We start from the raw sequence: 21,336 nt of genomic DNA on the forward strand, positions 1-21,336 counted from the left end.
AAAAGAATCTCTCTTGAACCTCTGGTTCACTGGAAGTTTCTAAAATACTGCCATTCATTAGAAATACAATGTGAGCCACATCCCTAATGTTAAATATTTAATAGCCACATTAAAATAAGTAAAAGAAATAGATGAAGTTAATTTTAATCATCTATTTTATGTAACTCTATATAAAAAATATTATCATTTTGACATAGAATCCATATAAATATTATTATTTTATATCCTTTTTATTGTTTTCCAAATTCATGTGTGTTTTATACTGACAGCACATCTCAATTTGGACTAGATTTGTTTAATATGCTCAATAGCCCCAGGTGGCCACTGACTCCGCTATTGGACAGCACATCTCTAGAACTTGGGGCTTTTCAGAGCCTTGGGCCCCTTCAGTAATGATTTAAATAATGTCTGTATCTTTGGTGACTTTTCACTGGTATTTTTATAGTTAAGAAAAATATATAAATCTAAAAATGCAAGTTTGTTTTGGACCTAAATTGTAAGCAGTTAATTATATGTCATAATTCATGATATATTTTCATCCCTACTCCATGCGTGCAAAGCATCCCTCTTATTTAATGTACTTGCTTGCTTACTTGCTGTTATTTCCTTACCTAGCTCCCACGTTTTTCCACCCATAGTCAACCATTTTTTTATTTTATTTTTTGAGATGGAGTCTCGCTCTGTTGCCCAGGCTGGAGTGCAGTGGAGCGATCTGGTCTCACTGCAACCTCCACCTCCCGGGTTCAAGCAATTTTCTTGCCTCAGCATCCCAAGTAACTGGGACTACAGGCACGTGCCTCCATGCCAAGCTAATTTTTTATACTTGTAATAGAGATGGCGTTTCACCGTGTTAGCCAGAATGGTCTTGATCTCCTGACCTTGTGATCTGCCCGCCTGGGCCTCCCAAAGTGCTGAGATTACAGGTGTGAGCCACGGCTCCCGGCTACTATTCTAATGTGTTTAATGAGTAACTTTTTGTTCAAAACTATACTTGCAGTGTGCATTTGTGTGTGTGTGTGTGTGTGTTTAATTTATTCAAAGGGTGTTTTTCCCCGTGTACTGTGTTTTGGAGATGTATCCTTAGGCTTTGTGTACATCAGGTGCATTGTTTCCAGTGGCTGGATGGTGCTCCATGCTGTGAATCCAACACATTTTACCTTTCCCCTGGTAGAGTGATGGACTCGCCAGTTGCCCCCATTTTCCTAGTATGACAGGGAGCACCCCACACATTCCTCTAATGGAACTGCATAAGGCATGTGGCATACACACTTGATATTGCTGGGCCATAGGGTGTATATTGTTTACTTCTTTTGGGGAAAAAATGATTTATCGTATTTTTATTGATGAATGTATGGATATAATTTTATGTGGTTTTGCTCAGTGAAAAATAACAGCATTGCAGTTGTTGGTTGAATCAGATGACAGGTAGGTGAAACAGTTATGGCTTGTTTTTTTCAAGGATAGCTTACTAGTTCAATGCTTGTAGGTGTGTTTCTCAAACAGACCCAGTGGCCATGAAAGAGGGTCAAGCTTTTCCAGGGTGACCAGTTGACATCTGCCAAGAACAAATGTATGTAGCCTTTATTCACAGTAAGAAAATCTTCAGTTCTTGCTCTATTAGCAGAGCAGAATTTATTTTTTTTTAAATGAGTTAGTCATGGAAGCAGAAAGTTGGTGGGGGGTTGGGGGGATATAAAATGGTATTACCCTTAACAACAAAAAAAAGCCCATGTAAAATTTATAGTGAAACTGCACTCTTACTTTTAAAAGTAACTTGTACCGTTGCATTCTTCAAAGGAAATTTTTTAAATTCTGTGTTTTCTTTCAATTCCTTTCTGTTCTGGGCTCCATGGTTGGGTACTTCCCACTGTAATTCATATTTTCTAAAGAGAAGGGTAGATGCACTCAGTTCATTCATCAAAGCACATCTGCAACACAGGAAGACACGCAATATTTGTTTCTATGAGGAAGAAAGCGCAAACAGCTGTCTAGGACAAACTTCTTGACATAGCCATGCATTTAGTCCCACTGATGCTTGCCAAAATAGGCAATTCTTGTCAGTATTTTTGTCAGCAGTGAGGAAGACTTTGATATAGCATCTGATTCATTTACTTCCAAAGAATGTTTCTCTATTCCCACTTCTGAGATCTAAGGATCATTTATGTGTGATGAGCAGAGTCTTCTCTCAAAGGCCTTTCATTTATAGTAATTCCTTTCAGAGAAAAAGTAATAGAGGCCGGGCGCGGTGGCCCATGCCTGAAATCCCAGCACTTTGGGAGGCCAAAGCAGGAGGATCGCTTGAGCCCAGGAATCTGAGGCCAGCCTAGGCAACATGGCAAGACCCTGTCTCGCTAGAAAATCAAAAAACTTAGCTGGGTGTGGTGATGCACACCTGTGGTCCCAGCCACTCAGGAAACTGAGGCAGGAAGATTGCTTGAGCCCAGGAGTTTGAAGCTGCAGTGAACCATGTTTGTGCCACTGCCTGCCAGCCTGGGCAACAGAGAGCAATACCCTGTCTCAAAAAAAAAGAAGAAACGGAAAAAGTAATGGAATGAGTTTGAGGAGGAAGATGCTTAGAACATTCCAGAATTCAAGAGCAGAAAGACCATCATTAACAAATGGACACTAACTACCAGTAGATCCAGAAGGAAGGAACTGGAGCTAGCCCAGGACAAAAACCTGGTATAAATCATAATTTTCACAAGCGAGAGGCTTGGATTTTGCAATGAGGAAGGGGAAAAAAGAACCAAAGTATTTCTGTAGTGTAACAGATTTGGAAACCTTCCCAGAGACCCTGCAGATAAGAAACCTCTAACGCTTCAAGAGCATTTTTCTCATAGGAAAATAATTTTAGCTACTGGCTGGAATTCGAGGCCTAGTGGGTTAACTAGTACATTTGTGGGTGAATAAAAAATAGCAAACAGCATTTCTGAATCTTTTTTGGATGTCATAGCAAAGGAGGACTCAGATTCCCCATGCAGGCTGTATGGTGGTATGTACTCCCCAACCCCCACCCGAATCCCTCCCTCCCTCCCTTCCTCCCTTCCTCCCTTCCTCCCTTCCTCCCTACCTCCCTTCCTCCCTTCCTTCCTTCCTTCCTTCCTTCCCCCACTTCTTTGTCCTCCTCTTTCCCATTCATATGGATATTGTCTAGGCAACCTTTGTAGTTTCTCAGAATGAGATAGAAAGAAAAGGGGACCACTCCCAAATACATTCTCTTATATTCAGAAAACTTACATTGCCCACCTATGACGTATGGGACATGTTTGCAGTACCTTGGTTAATTATAGTGAAAAGAACAACAAATCTGGTCTTTGCTTTAAGGAACTTAGATCTGTTCAATTTATGATTAATGGCATCGATAAGAGACCTTTTTGAACATTTTGCAACTGAGAATTTGCAATTTAAACACCAGACAGTTCCATATTCTCATCTTTACAGAAAGGAGGATGTCCTTCTAAACTTTGAACATGAATTATTGTTTGAAAATTTTGAGAATAATTATTTCATTTACTGGTCCTTTCCTGGAATTTTGGCTCAATTACCTAATATTGTCTTTTGCTAGATTCTATTTTTGAGAAGTGTAAAAAAAAAAAATGGCAGTTTCTGTACATGCATCCCTGGCAGATGGGATCCACAAATACCCCTGCCTCCTTTCTGTCAATAGCTCCTGCATCTTTGAAAAACTCAGAGCTCTGCATATCACATTTTCATTGCTGGGAAAGAAAAACCAAGGTATTCCACAGGTGTGTGGCAGCTAATTGGTTTTTCCATTTTGTTAACCCCTAGAGAATGTTTGCTTTCCTCTCTTGACCTAGAATTGGAGGGGCTTGAGGAGGAGAATGGCATAGATCAAAGAATTAAAAGCCTTGAGTCAGATTAATGACTGGATGTTGTTTGTGGTTGACTGAATCCTACAGGTATTCCTTGAAGTTTGTGAAAAAATAAGCCCAATGCAGTGTCTGCATTTGGTCTGCATTTGTCTGCATTTTTGACAATGCTTGGAAATGAGGTTAAGATGCTTGGATTGGTGAGTGGTGGTAAGTGAATGAGTCATAACCGATGAAGTTATATTCTAACAATATGATGTTTTAGAAAGAGTCTTAGGCCAGATGGGAATCAGGTTTCTTAACCCCACTGTATAATTTAGATGCTTATATGTTTGTGTTTGAATAGGAGATTGCAAAGCTAATCCATTAGAAGCTATTTCTTTCCTAGATACTAGGTCTGAAATTTAGTTTTCTGCTGTGAGATGAATTAAATAGGATGAATTTCAACTACTAGTAATACAAGACTCCAAAATAACTGTGACTTATTACAATAAAAATGTATTTCCCTTTCACATAGATGCCTGGCAGTATCAGTCCACTGATATGATGGCTCTGCCCTACAAAGACTTCAGGAACCAAATTTCTTCCGCCTCCCTGCTCTGCTGTCCCTAGGCTATGTCCTCATAGTCCAAGATAGCATCTCTGTTGCAGGTAGAAGGAAAAAGTATGCCTGACTGCATTTTTTTCCAAAAGGAGGGCTCTTGGAAATTGCCATACAGTCCTTGAGCTTCACACTTCAATGGTTGGAATTTACTTGCATGGTCACACCTAGCTGCAAGGGAGACTGGGAAATGTAGCCTTTATATAAGGTAGCCATGTTTCCAACTAAAAGTTTATATTGCTGTAGGAAAGACTGGCTATTGATGAACACAGTTTTTGATGAACTTCTTTTATTAGATAACTAAAACTTTGTAAATTTTTTTATCAGTAATTTAAATATCTTAACCCCATGGGTCTATTCTCTTGTGTTATTTATTGACTGAAATATATTATATGTTTTCTATAGGCTGCCTCAAATTCTTTTTATAATGTAGGTAGAGGTACTCCACTTATTACTCAGAGGAGTAATAAGAAAGAAGCTTTTACTCTGATCCCTTTAAGTATGTTTTTACAACATAATCTCAGAAAAACATTTTTCTCTGCACTCCTCCTCCCCATCCATAGTCTAAAATCCTTTTTTTACGTCAAATATTAAAGCTTGTCCATTAACCACTCTGACAGGCTGAACAGTTTACCTCTGTTCTACTGATTTTTTTAAGGGCACTTAACCTTTAAAATACGCTACGCGAATAGGATGGCTCCCAAACAAAAATACACCAGGATTTTTCCACAGCCAAATGATAAGCATTTTCCTAACCTTGATCAAGTTATTTAACATTGCTGAAATCTGTTTCTTTAGTAAAATGAGAATAATACCTGCTCTGCATCTGTAGCAAGATTTTGTGGAATCAGATGAGATTGGATTAATTATAGCTCTTTGGAAGTCCTGTAGTGCTCTGGAAGTACATGCTATAGTTCTTATATCAGAAATAAAATGTATATGGTCTATGCATATGTATAATATAATATGCATTCTAATCTATGAGAGTGTAGTATAATAATGTTCCCACACAGATTTTGATTTTCCAAAACATGACGCCCACTTCAGCTTGTGCTTGTAATATGCTGATAAAAGGCCAAATTGTCGTTGAATACTGTGTCAGTTGCCCAAATTCTCCATAATGATCTTTTGCTGAAGTATTTAACTTAAGCGGGAAATCAAGTCCTGGCATGCCCATTTAGAAGAGTAATGACGTTGGAGTTGATCAAGGCAACCTCTAAAGTAGCTTCCATTTTGTGATCGTTGCTGTTGTATACTAGCCAGAGGACTGCAGCTCTAAGAGAAAAGCATATTGAAGATCCTGCCAAAATAACAGAAAAGAAAATTGTCTCCATTTAATATATTTTCAAACCTGCCTACCTTGAAAGAGTGTGATGCCACTAGTAATTCTCTCTGTTTAATTGTATGGAAGCCAAAGAAAGATTCATGCCCCTGGTTGCATTTTGTCTTCTCTTCTCCTGCTGCTCACTCTGAAATAATAATAAAATGAAGTTGAAAGGTTGGGTTGACAGAGGATGTGACAGCAGGGCACATTCTCTGAATGATGTTGTGCAGTTACCCTTAGCTTAATTTCCATATAATCATAGATCTTTCTGGAATACTGTGGTTAGGACGAGTGACTAGATAGTCTTCCTGCCAAACCTAAATAATCCTGCCTGGTATTGAACAGGATGTATTGCTGTCACTCATTAGGGGAGTAGGACAGGCAGACAGCTGGAGGAAAAAGTAATAAAGCCTGCCTAGCTATTTTATCTAAATACGATGTGATCTCTACTTTTTAAAATTATCAAAACTTAAGGCTGAGTGCAGTGGCTTATGCCTGTAATCCCAACACTTTGGAAGGCCGAGGCGGGAGGATCACTTGAGGTCAGGAGTTCAAGACCAGCCTGGCCAACATAATGAGACTCCATTTCTACAAAAAATTTAAAAATCAGCTGGGCATGGTGGCGGGCAACTGTAGTCCCAGCTACTCAGGGGGTTGAAACGGGAGAATCGCTTGAACCCCAGGAGGTCAAGGCTACAGTGAGTCGTGATCATGCCACTGCACTCCAGCCTGGGTGACAAAGCAAGGCCCTGTCTCAAAAAAGGAAGAAAGGGAGAGAGATAGGAGATTATCATAAATTGCTGATTTCAAGACCATGCTCACCTACACCCATTCTCCTTTCATTATTATGCTTCGGCTTTTGGATTTTTAAGGGTTGTGATTTCAATGCAGTTTTTTTCCCAATGTTTCTCAAGAAGACAAAATTGAGATTACCATAATTGTCTCTAGTTTTCTTAAAGTAAAATACAAATCTTTACTCAGATTTTAAGTTTTTATTAAACTTTTTTGGAAGGAAGACCCTTAAACCTGAGGTTCTCAGTAGTGCTATGTTGTATACTATGTGCACACTCTAAAAGGAAATAATGTTCTTAGGTTATACTTCACTTCATCTCAAGACTTTAATATCACTAGTTAGAAAATACGTGTTTTATTGTGTGGAGGTATTTAGAATTAGACGTTCCAGTGATAATTAAAATATTAAAATATTTTATTACATCTAAAATATTCTATAACCAGGTCATCTGATTAACCTTAATTTTATATAAATATATGGATGGATGGACAGATGGATGGGTAAATATTTACAAATACAGATTTTCCATCTGGGTAATTTTTAGCTGCTTACATTTCATGCCTTTTAGTTTTAAGTTTATGTGCAGAGTCCTCCTGACTATATTATGTTTGGTTTTGGTTAATAGTCTCTGAACAGAGAGTTACAATTTTCTTTTATCTTCTACCAACCTCTGATCACATCCTATCTGCATACTTTCATGAGAATATGTGGTGGAGGCAGGGTGCGGTGGCTCATGCCTGTAATCCAGCACTTTGGGAGGCCAAAGCTGGTGGATCACCTGAGGTCAGGAGTTCCACACCAACCTGGCCAACATGGCGAAACCCCGTCTCTACTAAAACTACAAAAATTAGCTGGACATGCTGGTGGGCACCTGTAATCCCAGCTACTTGAGAGGCTGAGGCACGAGAATTGTTTGAACTCAGGAGGCAGAGGTTGCAAAGGTTGAGCCGAGATCGTGCCATTGCACTCCAGCCTGGGCAACAAGAGCAAAACTCCGCCTCAAAAAAGAAAGGGAATATGAGGTGGAGCAGAAGCAGTCCCCCATCAAGAATGTCTTAAATAGAAAACAGATTTAAACTATTTTGTTCTGACTTCCTTTCTGTTTCTCTAAGGGGTCAACTACATGACAGAAAACAGCCACGTTCTGATGAAAGAGGCATGATATACTCAAACAAATGTGTTCACACGTGATACGTCATTTCTAAATTGACATGTGGATGGCCAGTGTTATTATCTAGTTTTCTTGATCTAAGTACAAATTACCTTTTTAATAATTAAAAAAAAAAAAAGTGGTTGTTGCAGACTCTCGGAAATCATATTTTTTAATGAAGAAACACACTGTGGTTGACGGCATTTCAAAAAATGTTTTGAATTACAGAATATTTTTTCCAAAGTCACATATGAATGTAACAATTGATAGCTAACGATAATAAACATTTACTGAGTGATTACTATGTGCGCGGCTTTGCGCCGCATTCTTTGCTCCACATCCACCCTGTGAGGTAGGAGCTGAAATCAGTCTTGTCTTACAGAGAGCAGACGGGTCATTAGAATTTAAGCCATTTTCTCTGAGGTCAACCAGCTAGCAGGCATTGGGGCTAGATTCAATTCCAGGCTGTCGGTGTGGCTACAGAGCTCCTGTTCCCGATAGTAATACAGCCCCGAGAAAAATGTCGTTGAGTAAGCCCAGCAAAGACTATACCTCTAAGCGTTTAAATTAAGAAACTTTTGTGTTGATTTTATGCCAACATGCTTGATAAAAATAGACAAAGTATGTAATGTTAAAAAACCCAAATTTAAGGACCATTTAAGTATTGAGTTCTTGGAATATTTACTCAAGAATCCTCAACAGAAAAATCCTCAGCTACAAATAGCTTCCTATTTCAAAGATATTTAGAAATCTTAACATTAATTTTTAATGAAAAATATGGGGAAAGGTGTTAGGAAATTAACAGTCCCAGAACTGTTAAGGTTTTTTTTTTTTTTTCTTTTTTTGACAACTGTTAAAATAATGCTACCACAGGGAAGCTCAATTGAATACAAAGTGCAGTTTTTCTGAGGCTGTGGTAGACATTTCAAAGCCTAAACTATGTCTTGGAAAGACATATTAAGAAGTATAAGGGCCTTGAAACTCTGCGGGCAGGCTTTCCTCCCCTCTGGTAGGCCGGTGGGTCAGGATTCTGGGCGCTCCCAAATTTTGGACACTTTGGGGCCTGTCCCTTTCTTACCATAGTCAGTGCTTCTGCCCGTTCCTTTGGTTGAGAACGATTTCATCTCAGATTCTAAGCGGCCTCTGTTTGCTGCCTGGAACCCTCAGCAAACCTATTCATGATCTAAACCCAGAGTCCTGGCTCTGGGCTGTTGATTGACTTCCAAAATTGGTGGTGAAGCTGGAGGAAGTGAAGAGCCCTACTTGCTGTATTCTGACAACACAAACGTTGGGCCAGAAAAAATAAAGGGACTAAGTAGTAAGAGAGAGAAAAAGAGGCAAAAGAGGAGAGCCACTGTGTTTAGAAAAATATTTTTTGGGCCAGGTGCAGTGGCTCACACCTGTAATTCCAGCACTTTGGGAGGCCAAGGCAGGTGGATCACATGATGTCGGGAGTTTGAGATCTGCCTGGCCAACATGGTGAAACCCCATCCACTAAAAATACAAAAATTAGCCAGGCATGGTGGCGCACACCTGTGATCCCAGCTACTCGGGAGGCTGAGGCAGGAGAATCACTTGAACCCGAGAGGCGGAGGTTGCAGTGAGCCGAGATTGTGCCATTGCATTCAGCCTGGGCGACAGGAGCGAAACTTCATCTCAAAGAAAAAAAAAAGAAAAAAAAATTTTTTTTGGTTGGGGGAGGGAGATGGAATCTTGTTATGTTGCTCAGGCTGGTCTCAAGCTGCTGGCCTCCAGCAGTCCTCCCACTTCAGCCTCTGGAGTAGCTGAGATTACAGGCACGAGCCACTGTGCCCAGCCTGAAAAAGAGTTTTAAGGCTAAATTCAAATAGTTTGGATTGAAGCATTAAGCTCGGTCGAGAATAACATTGCTCGAAAGAGTCAGTAGTAGCAGCTGCCACCAAGACTTTGTAAGAGATCAGAAAGATCCCTTCAAGAATGGGAACATTGTGCAGATTATTCTTCTGATCTTTTCAAAATACAAATCACATCACATAATAGCTTCAGATAATCCTTTGCTTAAAGGATGAATCTTTAGCCAATGGGGCTTTACACCTTATCACAGACCTCTCACCCGAATCGAGTGACTTTTCTGTTGTAATGACATACAGGCTTTTTCCAGCCACATGACCTTGCCCTTGCTGTTCTCTCTTCCAGGAATGCTGTTCTCTTGTCCCTTCCCAAGGCTGGCCCCTTCTGCTACTTTAGGGAGACCTCACTCCCTCAGAAGCCTTCCCAGACCATCCTCTTAAATAGCCCACCCTATCCCCAGACACGACTGATCACATTACCCAGTTTGCCTCTCTTATTTATTGCTGTATTCCCAGCTTCTAGATAATATTTGGCATTTATAGGAGGTCATCAATACAGAAGAATGAGTAAGTGGATGAATGAATGACTGAATACACACGTCGCATTTCTTCTTCTGTGGAACCAGTAGTTAGATGGAGTTTGATGAAAAAGAATGACTACCTGGCCGGGTACAGTGGTGCATGCCTGTAATCTCAGCACTTAGGGAAACTGAGGCGGGTAGACCACCCGAGGCCAGCGTGGCCAACATGGCAGAACCCCGTCTTTATTAAAAATGCAAAAAAATTATGTGGGCGTGATGGCACATGCCTGTGGTTCCAGCTGCTTGGGAGGCTGAGGCAGGAGAATTGCTCGAACTTGGGAGGCAGAGGTTACAGTGAGCCAAGATCATACCACTGCACTCTAGCCTGGGCGACAGAGCAAGACTGAGTCTCAAAAAAGAAAAAGAAAAGAATGAGTACCTTTTCTGTTTTCCTAGGCCAGTGGTTCTCAGAAGTGGGGATTGCTAGAAGTGAAGATCCCTGGGCCCCACTCCAGAGTGACCGAGGCTCCCCAGCGGTGTGCGTTCTCACAAGCCCTCCAGGTGACTCTCATGCTTGAGAAGCAGTGTCTTAGGCCATGTGTGCAGTTCCCCATCTATTGTCATCACCTCTGCACCCCTAGCTGTAAAGCAGTGTCTGGCACAGAGTAGACAGGAAGCATTTGTTGAATGAATTAAGCCACCTTCCCTCTTTCCTCTCCACCCGGTGCCTTTCACACCCAAAGCCCTGGGTGCACAAATGTTGAGGAAGGGAGCGACTGCCTTCCTGAGGACCCGAGGGAAATCTTGTGCTCTGTAGTACAGACCTTGCTAAATTTAGACTTTCAGCTCACCCCTTCCTCCTTCCTGTGCCCTCCGCAGCAGGAGAGGAAATTTCCAGCTGCTGCTAGAAGCAAATCTGTTTTCATTTGACCCTTGGATGTCTACAAGTGAACCTACGGGGAAGAAGGTGATTAGAAGTGGGCTTGCTTCACACATGGGCCCCACCCGGGAGTGGTCCTTGTTCAGAAGCCAGGCCCCTAGCCCTGGCGCCTGAGGTGGCTGGAAGGAGCCGGTCCTTGCTGCTCACAAACGGGCTCCTTGTTCTCAGACCAAGTATTGCTTTTGGCCCAAGAGGCTCCCAGCACAAGAGAGACTTTGTGGGGCTCTTCGCCTTGCTATTTTTACTCTGTGACTTCCAGCCCCTGCTTCCTGTTCCCTCACAAAAGAACAAAAAGCACAAATTACGAAGGGCCGCAGAGCCCCTTTGAAAGGACACTGATGGCTTTCAGCTCCCACTCTTGACCTGTCCCCTGTCAGCAGGTGACAGTGCCTTCGGTCAGAGGCAGTGATGACAGGAGACTAGAAAGGAGGGAAGGTGGAGAAGCATGTGGATCTCAGTCTGTGCAGCATGCGGAGAGAGGAGTTTGATCTTTAAGGCTTCTACTAGCAGGAGGGTTTTAGAAATATGTGGGCCAGCTGGAGTGGCTGGCCTGGATTTACTAGAGCAGAATTCGGGAGAAAGGCATTTAAAGGAGGCCCCTGGGTAGAGGCCTGTGTGGAACTGTTCTCATTTTTTATATCCCCAGAATGTCGGGGTGAATTGGGGCTCAGGGCCATTCTGTGGGGCGAATCTCGGTGCTATCACACACCATTTGACCATGATCAAGCCAGCTATGGATGTCACAGTCTCAGCCTTGTAGCCATTGTTTGGTAATGTTGTCACCCCTATATATTCATCTTCTAATTTCCCAATGCTGTCTATCCTGATTTTCCTCAGTTTTCTGAAAAAGTAAAATCCTTTTTTTTTTTTTTTTTTGAGATGCAGTTTTGCTCTTGTTGCCCAGGCTGGTGTGTAGTGGCATGATCTCAGCTCACTGCAACCTCCACCTCCCAGGTTCAGGCGATTCTCCTCCCTCAGCCTCCCAAGTAGCTGGGATTACAGGCACCCACCACCACGCCTGGCTAATTTTTTTTTGTATTTTTAGTAGAGATGGGGTTTTACCACATTGGCCAGGCTGATCTCGAACTCCTGACCTCAGGTGGTCCACCCGCCTTGGCCTCCCAAAGTGCTGGAATTACAGGTGTGAACCACAGCGCCTGGCCTAAAATCCATTTTTGTATCAGGACATAGTTTACCTTTTTGGCTTTAAACCCATCTGCTGTCCTCTCTGAGCCCTAGAAATGGGAATAAAGATAGTACCTTCTTCATAGAGGAGCTATGACAAACCACAAGCTCCTGCAACAAAGGACGCAGGACGCGTGATACAGCACCTAGTGGCGTCAGTGTCCTTGCTGTTGTTATTGTTACTGTTACTGGCTTTTATAACATCCCAGCAGTAAGATAGCACTTGTGTTCAAGCCCTGAAAGACCTGGATTCCACCCTTGCCTTCTAGCTGGCATTGATGTGAGCATAAAATGCAGCGATATGTTTGAAAACATGCTTTGCTTTGTGAATGGGGACCTTTTTTCCAAATGAAGGCCTCAGACCCACAGTCGGGGGAAGCTTAGAATCATGTACAAATGCAAAGCAACTTTATTCATTTGGGGTTGGTTTATGTTTGAGAGAAACCTAGAAGTTTCACAAGTCTGCTTAAACATGGAAAATGAGGGCATCAATCTTTATTTTTAAAATTATGAAATATTTAAATTAAAAATTATGAAATAGTTTTTGCTGCCACATTAATTGAGAGAGAAGAGAGACATTTGGAGAAAGAGAAGATGTCTTGTCACAGTAGAGGCGTCACCAGCCAGGGGCAGACACAGTGTATATGAGGAAGACAGCCAGCTAGGCAGGTGGGGTAGAATCTGGACTTGCCTGACCTCCTCAGATCCTGGAAGTCTGGCCCTGCTGAGGGAGCCTAAGTGACCTTCTTATCCAATAAAAGTCACCATAAGATGATCTTTTGTCCTTTTTTTTTTTTTTTTGAGACAGACACTCTGTCACCCAGGCTGAAATGGAGTGGTGCAGTCTCAGCTCACTGCAACCTCCACCTCCCAGGTTCAAGTGATTCTCCTGCCTCAGGCTCCCTAGTAGCTGGGATTGCAGGTGCCTGTCACCACGCCCAGCTAATTTTTGCATTTTTAGTAGGGACAGGTTTCACTGTGTTGGCCAGGCTGGTCTCAGACTCCTGACCTCAGGTGATCTGCCTGCCTCGGCCACTCAAAGTTACAGAGATCATTTGCTTTGAACCATGATGAAAATTTGACCCTAGAGATTCTGTAGTGAGCATTTTCCTTGGGACCTATGAAAGCATGTTCTTACATTGTGACTTCAGTGACTCAGATGTTCTGCCGTAATATTGGCTTCTTGAAACCTACAATTTCTAGCGATGGTGATGATAACACTTAACAGTGACCATCCATGCAGTGAACACGCCTGCTGCGTGCCAACCTTTATTCTAAGTGTTTTATACACTACCCAGTGAGGGTAGTGTATAGGGTACCTACCAGTGAGGTAGGTACTGTTATGAGCCCTGTTTTACAGATGTGCATCTGAAGCCCAAAGAGGTTGAGTAACTTATCCAAGGACTCTCAGATAGGGAGTGGCTGAGCCATGATATGAAGGCCCCTACCGCACTGACACTTCCAGTTGCCATGCCCGTTGCACCAAGCCACGGCTGCACCGAGCCGTATTGCATCTTCGCAGACTCTCCTCTGGTTTCCTGGTCTCATTGGAGCCAGTAGGCATCTTGAATGAATCCATTCTTTTTGCTTGGATTATCTTCTGGGTATTGAAAAATACCTCGGCTAGGCCGGCGTTCTCTTCCGGCATATCTCTTTTTAAGAAACAGCTGAAACGTTTGGTCTCAAAACTCCACTGAGGTATTTTTTTAAATCATGCAAAACAACATACATAAGCACCCATACATGTAAACATACAGCTTAACACATAATTATAAAGGGAGCATCGATGGCCCCGCCAGCCCAGTGAAGAAATAAAGCATTTCTAAAACTCCAGAAGCCCTTGAGAAACCTCTCTGTGATCTTCACTGTCTCTCCCACTCCAGGTATTCACTCTCCTGTTTTTGGTGATGACCATATCCTTGCATTTCTTTATAGTTTTACCATATGCCTAATGCCTAAACAATGTAGTTTAGTTCTTGGACGTGGTATGGACGTTTAATTAATATAGTCTATTTTGTCTTCCTTCTTTTGATCAATGATATGTTTGTAAAATACATCCATATTGTTGTGTATAGCTCATTTTTGTTCATTTATTTATTCTGCTGTACATTATTTATTCTTTTTTTATTTTAATTTAAAAAATTTTTTTCTTTTTTTTTTCAGACGGAGTCTTGCTCTGTCACCCAGGCTGGAGTGCAGTGGCACAGTCTAGACTCACTGCAAGCTCCACCTCCCGGGTTCAAGTGATTTTCCTGCCTCAGCCTCCTGAGTAGCTGGGACTACAGACGCCTGCCACCACTCCCGGCTAGTTTATGTATTTTTAGTACAGACGGGGTTTCACCATGTTGGCCAGGCTGGTCTGAAACCCCTGACCTCGTGATCCATCCGCCTCAGTCTCCCGAAGTGCTGGGATTATAGGAGTGAGCCCCCGCACCCGGCCAATTTTTAAAAATTTTTAGTAGACATGGGTCTCCCTGTGTTGCCCACACTGGTCTTAAACTCCTAGACTCAAGCAATCCTCCCACCTCGACCTCCCAATGTGCTGGGATTATAGGCATGAGCCACTGTGCCTGGCTAATTCATTCTGTTTTAAATGGTTGTCTAGGTTGTTTGAAGGTTTTGGTTATTTCAGTGATGCTGATATGAATATGTTACCTGGTACACATACCAAGTGTGGAATTATTGTTGGATCATAGAGTAGAGATACCTTCCACTTCACTAGTTAATACTATTTTCTTTTCTAAAATGGTTATACCAAATTACCCTTATACGAGCAGTAGTATCTACAAGATCCTGTTGTTCTACATGCCTGCCAACAATTGGTATTGTAATATTTTTTAATTTTTGCCGAGCTAACAGGTATGGAAGGATATCTATTGTGACTTGAGGCATTTTAAGATGCTCTGCAGGCTTTTTTATTAGATTTCTGCAGTTTCTGTAAAACGTGTCTTCAGTAGCCCCCGCAGTTGGTCCGAGTTCCAGTCCTCCAGTTGAGTCGCTCTGAGATGTGTTCCCACGGTGCGCTTTAGGCTGTCCAGTACCGAATCTCACCCCCTAAGAGGACTGTTGCACATGACACACTCAAACAGAAAAACATTTTCCAGGATGGAGGTCTTTTAGGATATTCCCACTGCAAACTAAGAATACCACATTGTGATTTCAAAGCTCCAAGCAGATCCGTCAAAAGGGGGTGCATGACAAATTCTCAGTTTAAGCAAACTGCTGAGAGTCAGAAGGGCAGTGATGCTGCCAGCCACCGTTTCCTCTCCTCAGTTTTCAGCCACTTGCCTTGTCTTCAGCAAAGCTTCACTAAGCCATTTTCTGAGAACCAAAGGGATTGAAGCTTCTCCTCAAATTGCCTGGTGTTTTTGAATACTCTTGTTTTGTTTTGGTCTGCATGCACTCCCTCCCGCCTCGTCCGTCCGCTGTGATGCCGTGATACCCATCAGAGGACGGCCATTAAGCGACTTTGCAGTGTCCTGAACAATCTTTTACAGAAGCAGCTGCTTGGTGTTTCGCTAACTTGACCGCACTGTTCTCTTGGCTTAGCTATGGTTTTAAACTTTATTTTAAGTAAACATTTTAAACAAAAACTGATGCTTGTTTTCAAGGAAAATCATACATAAAGACCAATGTGTAATGACAGACAAAACGGGTACTGCTGTGATTGAAAAGTTCAGGAAAGGTCTGGACTTCCACCTACCTGTACCGCTATCTTCTTCCCCTCCCACCCCTTTTTTGGAGACAGAGTCTCACTCTGTTGCCCAGGCTGGAGTGCAATGGCGTGATCTTAGCTTATAGCAACATCCACCTCCTGGGTTCAGGCAATTCTTGTGCCTCAGCCTACCGAGTAGCTGGGATCACAGGTGTGTGCCCACGCCTGACTAGTTTTTGTAAAGATGAGATTTCACCATATTGGCCATGCTGGTCTCAAACTCCTGACCTCGAGTGATCCACCTGCCTCGGCCTTCCAAAGTGATGGAATTACAGGCGTGAGCCGCCGTGCCTGGCTTTCTTCTCCAGTTTGATAACAATTGAAAACCACTGTGGCCGGGCGTGGTGGCTCAAGCCTGTAATCCCAGCACTTTGGGAGGCCGAGGCGGGAGGATCACGAGGTCAGGAGATCGAGACCATCCTGGCTAACACGGTGAAACCCCGTCTCTACTAAAAATACACAAAAAATTAGCTGGGCATGGTGGCAGGCACCTGTAGTCCCAGCTACTCGGGAGGCTGAGGCAGGAGAATGGTATAAACCCGGGAGGCAGGGCTTTGCAGTGAGCCGAGATTGCGCAACTGTACTCCAACCTGGGCAACAGGACAAGACTCCGTCTCAAAAAAAAAAAGAGGCCGGGCATGGTGGCTCAAGCCTGTAATCTCAGCACTTTGGGAGGCCGAGACGGGCGGATCACAAGGTCAGGAGATCGAGACCATCCTGGCTAACACGGTGAAACCCCGTCTCTACTAAAAAAAAAATACAAAAAAAACTAGCCGGGCGAGGTGGCAGGCGCCTGTAGTCCCAGCTACTCGGGAGGCTGAGGCAGGAGAATGGCGGGAACCCGGGAGGTGGAACTTGCAGTGAGCTGAGATCCGGCCACAGCAACAGCCTGGGGAACAGAGCGAGACTCCGTCTCAAAAAAAAAAAAAAAAAAAAAAAAAAAGAAAACAACTGACTGTTTTAAATTCAAAGTCCATTATTTTAATTTTTAATTTTTTTTTTTTTTTTTTTGAGACAGGATCTCACTTCTGTCACCCAGACTGAAATGCAGTGGCATGATTATGGCTCAATGCAGTCTCCATTTCTTGGGCTCAGGTGATTCTCCCACCTCAGGCTCTTTTTTTTTTTTTTTTTTTTTAAGATGGAGTCTCACTCTGTCACTCAGGCTGGAGTACAATGGCATGATCTTGGCTCACTGCAACCTCCGCCTCCTGGGTTCAAGTGATTATCCTTCCTCAGCCTCCCGAGTAGGTGGGATTACAGGCATCCACCACAACACCTGGCTAATTTTTGTATTTCAATAGAGACAGGATTTCACCATGCTGGCCAGTATGGTCTTGAACTCCTGACCTCAGGTGATCCATGCGCCTTGGCCTCCCAAAGTGCTGAGATTACAGGCATGAGCCACCGCCTCTGGCCGTCCTCAGCCTCTTGAGTAGTTGTCACTACAGGCACATGCCAACATGCCCAGCTAATTTTTTGTATTTTTGGTAGACATGGGACCTCGCTTTGTCTGGAACTCCTGAACTCAAGCAGTCTGTCTGCCTCGGCTTCCCAGAGTGCTGGGATTACAGGCATGAGCCACTGCACCCGGCCTAAATGTGTAGTTCTATGTAGAAGAAGAAAGCAAATTGGGCAGTGAAGGTTAAACAAAATGAAGTATGATGGTGCTGAGAGTCTTCACTTGGCATACTTCCTGCCTTTCCTTGTGGAACTTCTCAGTACGAAAAATGAACAAAATCTCACTCAAGACTTCTTGGTCTCCAGCCCAGGACTCTTCCTAATTTATTGTATTATATTTCTTTTTATCCATGAGGATGCTCACATATGCCATCAAGGGATAGATAAATGTTTGTAAGTCTTGGGAGTCATGAAGTTGCACTGTTCTGTGAAATTGCATAGAACTGATTTCTTTAGAATTTCTCTTTTGCTAAGTGCCAAGTTCCAGTTCCCATCACTGGAAGACCTAATTGATTCACTCATTTCTTCCTTCTCCTTTATTTATTCCCTCCCTCCCTCCCTCCCATCTCTCCATCCATCCAATTTTGATTGAATACCTGCCATGCTAGGTGTCGAACATGATGGTGAATAAGACAGATATGGTATCTGCCTACCCTCACAGGGCTTAAATCCTTTAAACCAATGTGAGATAATATGGAAGGGATTCTGTACATTATTCTAGACTTATTAATAATACTGTAGGTGTGCCCACTTGGCTTCTGTCACCAGCACCATTGTTACCACCTATTTCTAGCAACAGAATAAACCTCCTTTTTTATTTCAACAAAATCTCAGCCTAAGCTTAATAAAACTAGGGTGGGTTTGGTTGAAGATAAAACAGTCCGATTCATGCCATTCAGCATAAAGTTCCTCTCATGCTACCTCTAGGTACCTCCTTATCAGCCCAACTTGAAAGCCACCAACCTTGGCCTCTGCTGTTGGTCTAACATGATGTCATATTTTGATAGTGTATGTAGCTATTCTTCATACATGCTAATGTCTCAGTGGTAAAGACAACTAGGCTAAATCTGTAAATTCAGGCCTCCAGTCCTCATAAACCACAGAAATGGTAACTGGCAGCTGCTTTGTATCTTTTCAGTTTCTAGCCCCAAAGCTCCCTGTCTGTGAGCCACTAGAATGGGACAAAGAATCCCACTTGCTAGGGTTTTCTCCAACTTAATCCCAAAACCTGTATCTTTTACCTGATATGTCCCAGTTGAGATGCCAAAAACAAAATAATAGCAGAAGTGACCCCTTCGTCCCCTAAAAAGGAGACAGGACAAAGAAATGTAAACACATGTTTGACTAGAGTTGTTTCTGCAAAATTTGGTTAACTTGAAATTATTTAATTATGCTTCACTCCCTGTGGGGACGGGGAAATTCCCAGCATAATTTGAGACTAGTGGCACTTTTGCCTCTGGCAAATTTAAATGAGGAAAGTGACTGCATGCATGCACATCCGTGGCCACAGTCTTCATCATCAGCCCCTTTGTTTGACTTCTCTGTTTCTCACGGTGGCTCTGCCTCGGTGATGCCTGCCCACATGATGCAGTGACGCTTGCACGGAGCCAGGCCCACTTGTGTTCTCCTTTGAATTGCCGGAAAGCACTCCAGCTGCTTTTGTATGGCCACACAGGAAACAGCCTAATCCTTAGAATAAAATTGATCCCTGGGTTTAGAGCTCAAGTTTTTAAAGTTTTTCTTCCTACATACATTGATACAGCCTGTGATTCCCTTATTACCCCTCCATCTCGGTGGATGTCTCATGCTACTTCCTCTCCCCTCTCTTCTGTCTTCTCTAGCGCTGTCACCCATTTCCTAGTCAACTCAAGGCCAAGAATGAGACTTTTTAAAACCAGCAGGTATTCAGTAAACTGATAAACTACATACATAACTGTAGAAAGGTCAGATAGGATGGGAATTGTCTAGCAGATGTATTTTATTTGGCCCTTACAGTGTTTAAAGGATTATTTTCTGGAATTGGAACGACTGGACTTCGTAGGTGCTTGCCCATTTTCCACAGTGACCCATCTTTGTTGTCTCTCACCCACACTCTGCTTCACATGTTTACATCACTGGCCTGTCCGTAGAGTCAGTCTGGTCCATTGTTGACTTCTGAGGCTTTTCCAATCTGCCTTCCTTGGGAATCTTTGGAGATGGAGTCTCACTCTGTCGCCCAGGCTGGAGTGCAGTGGTGTGATCTCGGCTCACTGCAATGTCTGCCTCCTCGGTTGAAGCAATTCTCTTGCCTCCGCCTCCCAAGTAACGGGGACTACAGGTGTGCATCACCATGCCCAGCTAATTTTTGTATTTTTAGTAGAGACAGGGTTTCAGCACATTGGCCTGGCTGGTCTCAAACTCCTGACCTCAGGTGATCCGCCGATCTCAGCCTCCCAAATTGCTGGGATTACAGGTGTGAACCACCATGCCCAGCTTCCCTTGGGAATCTTCTGTGTACAATTAGAATTCTAGAATATTGGCTGGGCGCAGTGGCTCACGCCTGTAATCCCAGCACTTCGGGAGACCGAGACGGGCAGATCACGAGGTCAGGAGATTGAGACTATCCTGGCTAACACGGTGAAATTCCGTCTCTACTAAAAATACAAAACATTAGCCGGGCGTGGTGGCGGGCGCCTGTAGTCCCAGCTACTCGGGAGGCTGAGGCAGGAGAATGGCATGAACCCGGGAGGCGGAGCTTGCAGTGAGCTGAGATCGTGTCATTGCACTCCAGCCTGGGTGACAGAGTGAGACTCTGTCTCAAAAAAAAAAAAATTCTAGAGTATTACAGAAGACTACTACTATTGCTATTTTGTAGGTGTCCCAATCACATGAGAGAGATTCTTAAAGCACATGAAAGATATAAATGCAGCACTCATTTACAGAAAGCATTTTAAGAAAATTAGAGTGATAGCTGGGAATGACATGATGCCCACCAGTGAATCTTACTAATTGACAAAAGCATTCAGCCCGCTATGTATAACTATGTGAATTTTGCTTGGGAAGTTGATTCTGGTTTGGAGCTTTAGCTTGTTCATAGGGTTCTTAGAGCTATAGGATGACTTGATAGTGAGGCTTTCGTGTCCCTGTTCTCAAGTGTCAACCTTCCTTTCCAATTCTTTGTTTCCATATTACCTCTTTTACCAAGTACAGCTACACACGTCAGCATGGATGGATTTCGCAAACATACCAGGAAGAACTAATCAGTTGGACTATGGACACGTCTGCCTTTGGGGTTCACCTGACAGATAGTGCTGAAATTGGAAGGCTCTTTCTCTTTTAATAAAATTCTCTTTTTCTCCCCCATTTTTCAGCAGATATATGGAGTGATCACTCATTTCAGACTGATCCGGATTTGCCGCCTGGCTGGAAAAGAGTAAATGACATCGCTGGGACCTATTACTGGCACATCCCAACAGGAACGACTCAGTGGGAACGGCCTGTCTCCATCCCAGCAGATCTCCAGGGTTCTAGGAAAGGGTCACTTAGTTCTGTAACGCCATCTCCCACCCCAGAGAACGAGGTAAAACGGAGTGTCTTTTTACCGGCTTAGTAGAATAGATGTAACTTGTGGTTTCTCTTTACACTAGTTGCTTCTGCCCCAACAGGTCATCGAGGTAAGCTTTTTGATTATTGTGCATGTTGCATTTGAAATCTCAGTAATGCTTCCTCTTAGTAAATAGTGTTAATATCCATCTTTCAGGGATGTTTTTATTTTTTAATGGCTTTTGGTCTCTTGAAACACCATTCCAGGTACAGAAAGCAAGAGGGGCTGATTAATGAGAAGTGGTTAAGATTCCCTTGTGCTCACTGAGGCAGTACTTTACTCTGCAGGTAGCATTGCATGGTGCTGGCTCCATAAAATATTTACACACGGAAGAACATCTCTTGGCCAGATGTATTGTAATTACTATGTATCTTATTAGCCTTGGGCTCATTTGATAGCATGGA

The 21,336-nt window shown here is 43.0% G+C and overlaps 1 protein-coding gene across 18 annotated transcripts in view; it reads left to right on the forward strand.

The window, feature by feature from the left end:
• The window catches only part of APBB2 (amyloid beta precursor protein binding family B member 2), a 402,192-nt gene that overhangs the window by 247,661 nt on the left and 133,195 nt on the right, over window positions 1-21,336 (forward strand). For 13 of the 18 annotated variants that reach the window (XM_031664637.1, XM_031664627.1, XM_031664630.1 and 10 more), the window contains one exon: window positions 20,700-20,908. In XM_031664637.1, coding sequence (XP_031520497.1) covers window positions 20,700-20,908 — 209 coding nt within the window. The remainder of the gene's footprint in view (window positions 1-20,699; window positions 20,909-21,336) is intronic. The other 5 variants (XM_031664626.1, XM_031664635.1, XM_031664629.1 and 2 more) reach the window with 1 other exon arrangement.

The sequence above is a fragment of the Papio anubis genome, chromosome 3 (genome assembly GCF_008728515.1).
Source record: "Papio anubis isolate 15944 chromosome 3, Panubis1.0, whole genome shotgun sequence".
Taxonomy (NCBI): Eukaryota; Metazoa; Chordata; class Mammalia; order Primates; family Cercopithecidae; genus Papio; species Papio anubis.